We start from the raw sequence: 11,933 nt of genomic DNA on the forward strand, positions 1-11,933 counted from the left end.
AACATATACCAAAGGTGCTTTATAGGATTTAGGTCAGGACTCTGTGTAGGCCAGTCCATTACAGGGATTTTATTGTAGTGTAACCAGTCCGTCAAAGGCTGTGCATTATGAACAGGTGCTCGATCGTGCTGAAAGATGCAATCACCATCCCCGAATTCCTGTTGAACAGCAGAAAGCAAGAAGGTGCTTAAAACATCAATGTAGGCTTGTGGTGTGATAGTGCCACGCAAAACAACAAGGGCAAGGGGTGCACGCTGGCTCCATGAAAAACACGACCACAACATAACACCACCGCCCCCGAATTTTACTGTTGGCACTTTACACGCTGGCAGATGATGTTCTCGGGGCATTCGCCATACCCACACCCTGCCAGTGGATCGCCATATTGTGTACCGTGTTTCCTCACTCCACACAACGTTTTTCCACTGTTCAATCTTCCAATATTTACGCTCCTTACACCAAGCAAGGCGTCGTTTGGCATTTACCGGCGTGATGTGTTGCTTATGAGCAGCCAAATGGTTCAAATGGCTCTGAGCACCATGCGACTTAACTTCTGAGGTCATCAGTCGCCTAGAACTTAGATCTAATTAAACCTAACTAACCTAAAGACATCACACATATCCATGCCTGAGGCAGGATTCGAACCTGCGACCGTAGCCGTCGCTCGGCTCCAGACTGCAGCGCCTAGAACCGCACGGCCACACCGGCCGGCTACGAGCAGCCGCTGGACCATGAAATCCACGTTCTCTCGCCATCCGCCTAACTGTCATAGTACATGTCACTATTTTGCAGGAAAAACGGTATAACCTTCCCTTGATAACTATGCAGGACCTGTATTTATCCATTCCGTGACGACTGCAATCTGTTTTAAATACCAACGGTTTTTCTTTACCATATTGAGCATGGTAATTTGTTGTGTTTGTGGTGCTTCTACATTTTTATCCACCCACTGCATCTGCCAGTCCAAAATCTATTGTAATAATTTGAAATTATTTTTACAAAACAATTCTTTTAGTTATAACAGCAAAGATTGTACAGTAGATAACATCTGATTCAAATACACTAACGGGAAAGCAAGAAGGAGTTGTGCGACGTAAATGAGAGTTGGTAGGCGTGTATCTACATCTGAAAAAGAATTCCTATTTAAATTTCGCGCTAGTCGCGTAAGAACAGTGCTAAAGGCGTCACTTGTGCAACGCGGCTAGCTCTTTATTCGCGCGAAGTAATGGCCGTTATCGACAGGGGATCTCAAGTTGATTCTGTATTTCTAGATTTCCGGAACGCTTTTGACACCGTTCCTCACAAGCGACTTCTAATCAAGCTGCGGGCCTATGGGGTATTGTCTCAGTTGTGCGACTGGATTCGTGATTTCCTGTCAAGAAGGTCGCAGTTCGTAGTAATAGATGGCAAATCGTCGAGTAAAACTGAAGTGATATCAGGTGTTCTCCATGGAAGCGTCCTGGGACCTCTGCTGCTCCTAATCTATATAAATGACCTGGGTGACAATATGAGCAGTTCTCTTAGGTTGTTTGCAGATGATGCTGTAATTTACCGTCTGGTAAGGTCATTCGAAGACCAGTATCAGTTGTAAAGCGATTTAGAAAAGATTGCTGTATGGTGTGGCAGGTGGCAGTTGACGCTAAATAACGAAAAGTGTGAGTTCCAAAAGAAATCCGTTGGAATTCGATTACTCGATAAATAGTACAATTCTCAAGGCTGTCAATTCAACTAAGTACCTGGGTGTAAAAATTACGAACAACTTCAGTTGGAAAGACCACATAGACAATATCGTGGGGAAGGCGAGCCAAAGGTTGCGTTTCATTGGCAGGACACTTGGAAGATGCAACAAGTCCACTAAAGAGACAGCTTACACTACATTCTTCTAATAATTTCCGGGTATGCAGCCGGATCCCGTCGACATTCTGCCACGATATTCAGAAGTCACAGCTTACACTACACTCGCTCGTCCTCTGTTAGAATATTGGTGCGCGGTGTGGGAGTCTTACCAGGTGGGATTGTCGGAGGACATCGATAGGGTACAAAAAAGGGCAGCTCGTTTTGTATTATCACATAATAGGGGAGAGAGTGTGGCATATATGATACGTGAGTTGGGATGGAAGTCATTAAAGCAAAGACGTTTTTCGTCGCGGCGAGACCTATTTACTGAATTTCAGTCACCAAATTTCTCTTCCTAATGCGAAAATATTTTGTTGAGTCCAACCTACATAGGTAGAAATGATCACCAAAATAAAATAAGAGAAATCAGAGCTTGAACAGAAAGGTTTAGATGTTCGTTTTTCCCGCGCGCTGTTCGGGAGTGGAATGGTAGGGAGATAGTATGATTCTGGTTCGATGAACTTAAATGTGAATTGCAGAGTAATCATGTAGATGTAGATAAGGATGCAAATCAGGTTTGCCATAAATACACGCTGTAATTGTCGTGAGCGTTAGTTACTTTGGAGATTGGACTTGCTGGTTTATGTTACTCAAGCCTAACTTTAAGCCGACAAAGAGGACATTATCAGCACACTATTGACTTTGAATGAGGTCGTGTAATAGGGCTACGAGAAGCTTGATGTTCCTCCTGCCATACCGCAGAAAGACGTGGCAGGAATGCAGCTGCTGTATGCGACAGGCGGCAGTGGTGGTCACCAGAATGTACGGTCGCAAGAAGACCGCACACAGGACGGCCAAATGGCACCACAGAGACCACCGTGGAAGACCACCGTGTTCAGCGTACGGCTCTGGCGCATCGTACTGCATCTACAGCAGTTGGTACCACCGTGACGCAACGAACTGTTACAAATTGGTTACTTCAGGGACAGCTCCGTGCCACACGCCCTGTACCGCGCATTTCACTGGTCCCAAACCAAAGCCATTTGCGATGTCAGTGGTGTCAAGCGAGAGCTCATTGGAGGACAGGGTGGAGATCTGTTGTATTTTCTGACGACAGCTGATTCTGCCTCGGTGCCAGAGATGGCCAAGTACTGATTAGAAGGAGGCTCTAGTTGAGGGCCTGCAGCCAGTCTGTCTGCATGGTAGACGCACTCGACCTACACCTCTAGTTATAGTCTGAAGTACAATTTCGTACGTCAGCAGGAGGACTTTCCTGGCTGTCCCACCCTCATCGACTGGTGATTCGGCCTGTTGTGCTGCCATTCATGAGCAGCGTTCCAGGGGATGTTTTCCAACAGGACAACGCTCGTCCGCATACCGCCGTTGTGACCTAATATGCTCTACAATATGGCGACATGTTGCCTTGGCCTTCTCGATCACCAGAGCTGTCTCCAACCGATCACATATGCTACACAATCGAACGCCAACTCCAACATCATCCACAGACAACATTAACCCTCCCTCTATTGACCGACGAAGTGCAACAGGCACGTAACCCCATCCCACAAACTGACATCCCGCACCCGTAGAACACAATGCATGCTTGGTAGCACGCAACAATCTGGAAGATACACTGCTTATTAATGCAGCAGCATTTCACATTTGCAATGGCTTATCTTGCGCTTACATTAGCCCGTGATCTTGCAGTGTTAAATTATGTTACCTAAACAAATATATTCCGAAATTTCAATATCCTACGGGTATTTGTCTTTTAGTATTGCGATTTGTTTCGTCAGTGTATATAGAAATGTGTAAATGTTAACAATAATGCTTATTGCAATCAAATGCTCAGGAAAATTCTTTAATGGTTTCGACTGTATGACATTTCCGTCAGCCCTATAAAAAATTAAAAAGAAACTGTGTACAGCTAGTGACAAACTAAATAAACTCGTCACTAGACTACCAAAAATTTAAAATGATTTCATGAATACTTCTTGACCTGACTTTGCGTCAGAATACGTGGGGAGTCAACCATTTGCGTCAGATGACTGACTGGGCCACCTCTTGAAAGTCCTTAAATAGCGGAACGTGCTCGTGGTAATCCAACAGTTTGACTTACATATGTGATTTAAAGCTAAGTTGATTTAAAACAACAAACAAAAGTGCTTACGCTTTTTAATTGTTACAGATAACTGATTAAAAACTGTCGATGTTCCTACACTATTGTAAAACACTGACAGTCAGCATCAATCGAATTGTGACACCCTGCTTGTGCTGACGTACCCTTAGGTAGGATTACGCTGAAGGTCTCTACGAAGGTAGGACTCGTCTCAAGAGGGTATATGTCGATATGGAGGACTTTAGTGGATCCAGAACTTTTGGAAGACTTGCGATCAAATAAGGCAGAAGGGGTAGATAACATTCCCACGGAATTCCTGAATTCATGGAGGGAAGAGGCAACCAAGCGACTATTCAAGTTGGTGTGTCCATTCTACAAGTCTAGAGACGTTCCATCAGGTTTTCGGAAAAATTATAATTCACATACGGCCGAAGATAGCAATGACAGATAAGTGCGAGAACTATCGTACAATCACCTTAACGGATCATGCTTCCAAATTGCCGACAACGATAATATACAGAAGAATGGAAAACAAGTTCAGGATTGGTTAGATGGCGATGAGTTTGTGTTTCGGAAAGGTAAAGGCACCAGAGAAGCAGTTTTGACGATGCGATTGATAATGGAAGCAAGATTTAAGACACATCAAGATACATAAATCTGTCGGCCTAGAAAAAGCATTCGACAGTGTAAATTGCTATAACATGTTCGAAATTCCGAAATAAGACATAAAGGAGACGGGTAACATGCAATAGGAACAAAAACCAAGAAAGAGCCAGGAGACTGGAAGACCAAGACCGAATATAGGGATGTAATTTTTCGTCCCTACTGTTCAATCCAAACACCGAAGAAACAATGACGGAAATAAAAGGAAGGTTAAAAAGTGGGATTAAAATTCAGGATGAGAGGATGTCAGTGACAAGATTCGCCAGTGACATTGTTATTCTCAGCGAAAGTGAAGGAAAACTGCAGAATGTGTTTAATGGAATGAAGAGTCAATGTGTACAGAATATGGACTGAGATTAAACACACTAAGGAGGAGTATCGGGGATAAGACTGGCTGTAAATTTGTCAAAATTGGAGTCCACGAAGTGATAGAGGAAGAAATTCTGCTACCTTAGAAGTAAAATAACACTGTCGAGACGAAGCAAGGAGGACATATGAAGCAGATTAGCACAGACAAAGACGGAAGTCCTAGCCAAGAGAAGTGTAATAATAGCAAACATCGGCCTTAATTTGAGAAAAAAGCTTCTGTGAATGTATGTTTGGAGCATATCATTGTGCGGCAGTGAAACACGTACTGTGGGAATACCATAACAAAAAAAAAATCAAAGCGTTTGAGGTGTGCTGTTAAGATAAGGAATGAAGAGGCCTTCCTCAGAATCGGCGAGGAAAGGTACATATGAAAATATGATAAGAAGAAGAGACTGATGATAGGACATACGTTAAGAAATAAGGGAATAGTTTCCATGGTAGTAACGGAAGCTGTAGAGCAGGAGTTCTCAAAGTGTTTTCACTGCGTAGACCCTACCAGTTGACATTTTTATAAATTTGAGCGCACCACTTTAGCTTGTTTGCCTTTTCACGAATCCCCGAGGTGTGGGAGGGGGAGTTTTGTTTATAATACGCACACTCCGGTTCGAGACGCAAGCTTTCTTCGTATCACGATGTCATTTAATGTAACGCCCAAAAAAGCAATAGTAATAACAAAAATAAACCGTTCACTGCGTAATGAGTACTGCAGCGCCACACTTTGGTGCATTACGTAAGTTGGTAGCACTTGCAAGCCGGCACGAAAACTTTCGAATAACCAACGGCAGGACCCGATCTAAATATCGCCTACGTCAAAGCAAGGTGAATAATTCCCAGCCCAAACAACGACGATTTATGAAGGGAGGGATGTGGAGGGTCCAATCCGATCTTGCTGTGGCTTGCGTATAGTCCGAAACAAACAATCTGCAGTAAATCCATTTTCTTTTTAACACTTCTTTTGCGCAAGGAAAGGTGACAGAGAAATAATACTTGGAGTAGGTATTTCACATACGCTTAAGTATACTAAAAAAATTTTGGTGGAAAATGTTTCAAAATGACGACACTGCAGCTATTTTCCCGAAGCATGTTGGATTTGAGACAATCTACGGCACGCACTATAACTGGTGCTAATTTGAATCTGGAAGAAAGAAAAAGAAATCTATGTAGTACATATGAATGTAGCTAACGAATCACTTAGAGAATTTTAAGAATATGAATTCTTGTGTAATTGGCGAATATTTGAATAAAGTCTTTCAGTTTTCTCCAAAAACAGAACAGCCACTTGTTAATAAATATTGTTTGAATTAACTAATCAAAAATCCCCTAAGGGATTTACTTTGAAATGTTGTTTCAAAGCTGTAGTTAAATTTTCAAATAATGGGATTGAAAATTGTTGGAGTTACGCTGCTTGCCGTTTTGAAAAATCATATTCCGAGAAAAACGTGTTTGAAGTTTTGAAATGTGTTAATTTGCTATCCAGGACTAGTCAGTTGTAGTGTTGCCGTTGCGATCGAAATCGTGTCCACTAATTTGTCATAGAACAACTGAAATATCTGCGGTGGCAATTCGATGAACTTCACAGTTCCGTTTAGACCTACACCAAGCACGCGCATTGCTATGACGATTCGGCGGCACATTTCGTTAAGCGTTGCATATAAACTTACTGCTGCTTCGTACAACAGCTTCCTGGCAAGCAATAATTTTTGTGAAGCCTTTTCATCGAGGACTTCTTTCTTGCAACGCGACGCCGGTACTACACGTTTTACGTTTCAGGTGTTGAGAAATAACAGTAAAACCTACAAGAAAATTTATAATCCTATAGCTCAGTCCGTATTTCATATAAAATTCCTGGACGCTGTCTTTCAGTTTTTTAGCACAGGCATTGACTCCCAGCCTCGGATCTAGTCTTTGGACGCTTTGATGACATAACTGCTACCACACCACATTGGACACTATGTTTTCGTACCTTTTCTGCACGAGTACGCCTTCTTAGCACTCATTCTTACTTGAAAGACAAAACTATATACTATAAGATCACAAACAAACTGTCAAAAGTCAATACTCCACACAAAAATCGGCATTAGAAGCGAAAGAATTGTCTTTTTCGTGCACTTACTGACGATTGCTTACGCCGAGCTAACGCATTATTGTTTCGAAATGCTTCTAACTATACCCGGACATTCCAGGTGGTGTCGAGTTGGTGTAGTTGGGACGTTTCGGTCCATCTGATGCGCTAGAGGATGAGCTCGAAATTCAATAGAATCTTTTTTTTTTTCATGGATTACTCTTTTGCCTCGTATTTCAGAAGGGACACAGCATCGTTTAAGACAATAAAACACTGTTTTTTGTTTTTTTAAATTCTTCTTAAAAATAAAGTAACGTAAAAAAGATTTCACTTATATCAGTACGTGTTTTGTTTACATGTTCGCGAACCACCTGGAATGTCCTTCCGTATCACCGGTGATATGCCTACCACCATCTGGGATCCTCTGATGTAGAGAATAATAGGTGTAGGGGAAGACAGGGACTGAAATACACTACTGTCCATTAAAATTGCTACACCAAGAAGATGACGTGCTACAGACGCGAAATTTAACCGACAGGAAGAAGACGCTGTGATTCGCAAATGATTAGCTTTTTAGAGCATTCACACAAAGGTTGGCGCCGGTGATTACACCTAAAACGTGCTGACATGAGGAAAGTTTCCAACCGATTTCTCAAACACAAACAGCAGTTGCCTGGTGAAACGTTGTTGTGATGCCTCGTGTAAGGAGGAGAAATGGGTACCATCACATTTCCGACTTTGATGACGGTCAGATTGTACCCTATCGCGATTGCGGTTGATCGTATCAAGACATTGCTGCTCGCGTTGGTCGAGATCCAATGACTGTTAGCAGAATATGGAATCGGTGGTTCACGAGGGTAATACGAAACACCGTGCTGGATCCCAATGGCCTCGTATCACTAGCAGTCGAGATGACAGGCATCTTATCCGCATGGCTGTAACGAATCGTGCAGTCACGTCTCGATCCCTGGGTCAACAGAAGGGGACGTTTCCAATACAATAACTATCTGCACGAACAGTTCGACGACGTTTGCAGCAGCATGGACTATCAGCTCGGAGACCATGGCTGCGGTTACCCTTGACGCTGCAACACAGACAGGGGCGCCTGCGATGGTGTACTCAACGACGAATATGGGTACACGAATGGCAAAACGTCATTTTTTTCGGATGAATTCAGGTTCTGTTTACAGCATCTGTGTTTGGCGACATCTCGGTGAACGCACATTCGAAGCGTGTATTCGACATCGCCATAATGGCGTATCACCCAGCGTGATGGTATGGGGTGCCATTGGTTACACGTCTCGGTCACCTCTTGTTCGCATTGACGGCACTTTGAACAGTGGGCGTTATATTTCAATTGTTTTACGACCTGTGGCTCTACCCTTCATTCGATCACTGCGAAACCCTACATTTCAGCAGGATAACGCACGACCGCATGTTGCAGGTCCTGTACGGGCCTTTCTGGATACAGAAAATGTTCGACTGCTGCCCTGGCCAGCACATTCTCCAGATCTCTCACCAACTGAAAACGTCTGGACAATGGTGGCCGAGCAACTGGCTCGCCACAATACGCCAGTCACTCTTGATGAACTGTGGTATCGTGTTGAAGCTGTACCTGTACACGCCATCCAAGCTCTGTTTGACTGAATGCCCAGGCGTATCAAGGCCGTTATTACGGCCAGACGTGGTTGTTCTGGGTACTGATTTCTCAGGATCTATGCACCCAAATTGCGTGAAAATGTAATCCCATGTCAGTTCTAGTATAATATATTTGTCCATGAATATCCGTTTATCGTGTGCATTTCTTCTTGGTGTAGCAATTTTAATGGCCAGTAGTGCAATCGTACAAATAGGATACAAGTGCTTAGTGTGTAACTGAGATAGTTTATCAGCCATGGAAAGAGCGCAACTTTAGTCGTGTGTGTAATGCGGACTTTGTGGTGTGCCCGCAGACTCCTGGCTGTCGCTGATGTCGAGCTGGTGCAGGGACCAGGCTGGAGCGCGCCTCCCCGGCAGGTTCTGCGACCTCTCCAGCTGCCACCGCAGGCCTCCAGCCTCCACGCCGTACTTCCCCGCTTCCTCCTCTTCCAGCAGTGGCCTGGTTGCCTGGCCTCCACCTACAGAGTACGGAGTCGCCACCGTATCGCCTTTGCTGCTGCATCGCGATAAACGTCTCATCTTCCCAGACACGATTGCAGAACCAGAAAGCCCACTGTGCTGCTTATGTCACTCGTGATGTATTTACAGTTGTTAAATTATTACAATGGATTTTCTGGATGAAGCTTGCTTCAAAGTCATGAGCAGCGGTTCACGAGAACCCTCTACGTATTTCCAACGAGCCACTTCACAGAGACAAAAAAATCGCCAATCCGTGTCCACAGGATGTTGAAAACATTTCAGGACAAAATTATGCAGTAAGTATAAGATTCTCACCAGTACTTTGAGAAAACGTACTAATGGTCGAAAATCAACATTCAGTGACACAAACAATTCGCGCATTTTAGCAGAAACTTAAGCTCGTGCCAGTAGATCGTAGTGACAGCTGACAGCCTCGAAGCTTCCATTACAACGAGCCGTAAAATTTTTCCGCACTCTCTCAAAAATACCTGCGGTCTGGTCCACCTGGAAAACGTACATCAACGACTTCAGGTAATCATATTGTAAGACACAATCCATAGGTGTAAAATCCGAAATGGACAGCACACAGGACCTCCCCTTCCGAAGCAGCAATGAGGGTCTTGGATATTCCGGAATCCGGCCGGATATTCGCGTCGTTCTCGCACGATATTTCAACAGCGTGGCTCGCTGTCTTCTTCTGGTGCTACCTGAGACCGTCAGGTATCACCTGACGAAGACAGCGAGCCACGCTGTTGAAATATTGTGCGAGAATGACGCGAATATCCGGCTGGATTCCCGAATATCCAAGATGTCAACAGATCGCCGGGAAAACATGAAGAATTACAACAATGAAGGTGTCTGGTATTCAGTGTCGAAGAGGGACAACGAGACGTACAGTCTCCAAATAACTGTAGGAGAAAATCTCCAATGAACACTGGGAACGTGCACCAAATAAAGTTCTGTTAGTTGATGTTTTACAATTTCAATCTATAAGACGGTCTTAGCTGAGAGGGGTTTCTTCCACGAAAATTACAATCTGTAGAAAGTTTGGTACTGTAACTGCATTACTGTGCCGGGTGGTAAATTGACAGAACAGAACTTCGTATGCAAAATCATGTGACTCTATTGGCTGTATGCGTTGTTCACTGTAAGGATAAAAGGATAAAATTGGTACCGTACTCTGCTAGTACTAACCACACGTTTTTTTTTTTAAGTTCGTAACCTTGACTAGTTCTCAGTTCTCTGTCACTTGAACAGCCCAGTAGCCCAGTTTCTCCCAAATATCTGCCCACAATGTTTTTTTTCCGAATAAGGGTGAAGCATGTTGCCAAACTTTTGACCTTTGGAGCACTAAAACCTGCTGCACCTCAACTTAAACTGGTTCTTGCATGTTCCTCTAACTAGGAATTCCCAATTTCTATAAACAGCAACGCAAAGTAAACTGTTGTAAACTTCACTTTGGGCATGTTAGAGGACATTATGTATTTTTTTCAACATAATGCCACCAACAGCCTTGTGTTATGGATTGAAAGCAGTCTGCAAACATGTAGCCTACTTCACAAGCTTTACTTGCTCTAGACAACATGCTGCTTGAAACATTCATTTGTAGCCACTGGCCCGATATTTTGAAACATTCATTTCAGGATCCTCGCATCATCTTAAAGCTCATGGGTAAACTACAGGCACTTATCAGAAGATTATTTATCTTTATGGCCAGCAACTGCCTCTTGAACCTTGATGTCAATGAAGGCAAAGTTGCCAAAGGAGGTCTGAGCTTCAACTGTTGTATTTGAAATAATTAGAACATAGACTGAACTTTACTACTGCACAGATTTTTATTTCCCAAGGTATTTATCATAATGTACATAAACTGTTTACTGAAGTACTGCATTATACAATACATTGTATTTTTAAAAAGAATAGAGTAACAAAGCTCTATATGAAGAGTTTCAGCCACTTCTGTTTTAATGTTACTAAGTTATAACCTTGGCCAAATATAAGTAGCCAGTCCAATGATACAAGAAATTTCCCCACCATAACTTGACTGTCAAAGGAAGGAAGGAGAGAAGACAGAATACCGGTAGGCTACAGTTATTGTTTCTGTTAATCTCAAATCTTTCTGCAATTGATGGCAGTTTTTCTGTTTCATGAGAAAACTTAAGTTCACCAGGTACACTGTGCCATCTCAATTTCTTTCAGAACCTGCCCATTAATAACAGAAACTTAGCATTACAGTACAAACCACAGATACACATGTGTATTTGAAAGACTCTCATCCCTCTTGACTGCAAATCAGTGTCAAAGTCATCACTGCCCCAATGAAACGGAATTTCCCATTAACAGCGTGACACCCAAATGAACTTAAATTGTGTAGCAGATGCTGTTTTGTAGTATTTCCCTCCACACTCAGAACACCAAATCTGTGGTTTTGTAAAATCACAGTAATTTCTACTGTTGCAATTCATTGGAATCCACAAATGAATCAAAAATCTGTACAAGAGGTTCCAGGAGGGGGAAGTGCTACTCATTTTAACTGAAGTCTCACTACTGTTACTTTCAGTTCATATACACCTTACAATTTCCTCTGAATAATAACCATTAGTTGCTGACACTGATTAGTAGATGATTTACTGATTGGAAGCAGAGACAATGTACGGTCTGAATTTCCTCAAAGTTATCCTGGAGTGACAACAATCTTTTGCTATTTCCCTACTAAATTAATATTTTTAATGTATGGTATTGTAAATACTGTTCATGGAAGTATGG

At 42.9% G+C, this 11,933-nt stretch overlaps 1 protein-coding gene across 3 annotated transcripts in view; it reads left to right on the forward strand.

Moving 5' to 3' along the window:
* The window catches only part of LOC126335514 (protein yellow-like), a 383,768-nt gene extending 373,906 nt beyond the window's left edge, over positions 1-9,862 (forward strand). For all 3 annotated transcript variants that reach the window (XM_049998871.1, XM_049998872.1, XM_049998869.1), the window contains one exon: positions 9,002-9,862. In XM_049998871.1, coding sequence (XP_049854828.1) covers positions 9,002-9,285 — 284 coding nt within the window. In that variant the 3' untranslated portion in view covers positions 9,286-9,862. The remainder of the gene's footprint in view (positions 1-9,001) is intronic.
* Positions 9,863-11,933: the final 2,071 nt, after the last annotated feature.

This window comes from Schistocerca gregaria, chromosome 2, assembly GCF_023897955.1.
Source record: "Schistocerca gregaria isolate iqSchGreg1 chromosome 2, iqSchGreg1.2, whole genome shotgun sequence".
NCBI lineage: Eukaryota > Metazoa > Arthropoda > Insecta > Orthoptera > Acrididae > Schistocerca > Schistocerca gregaria.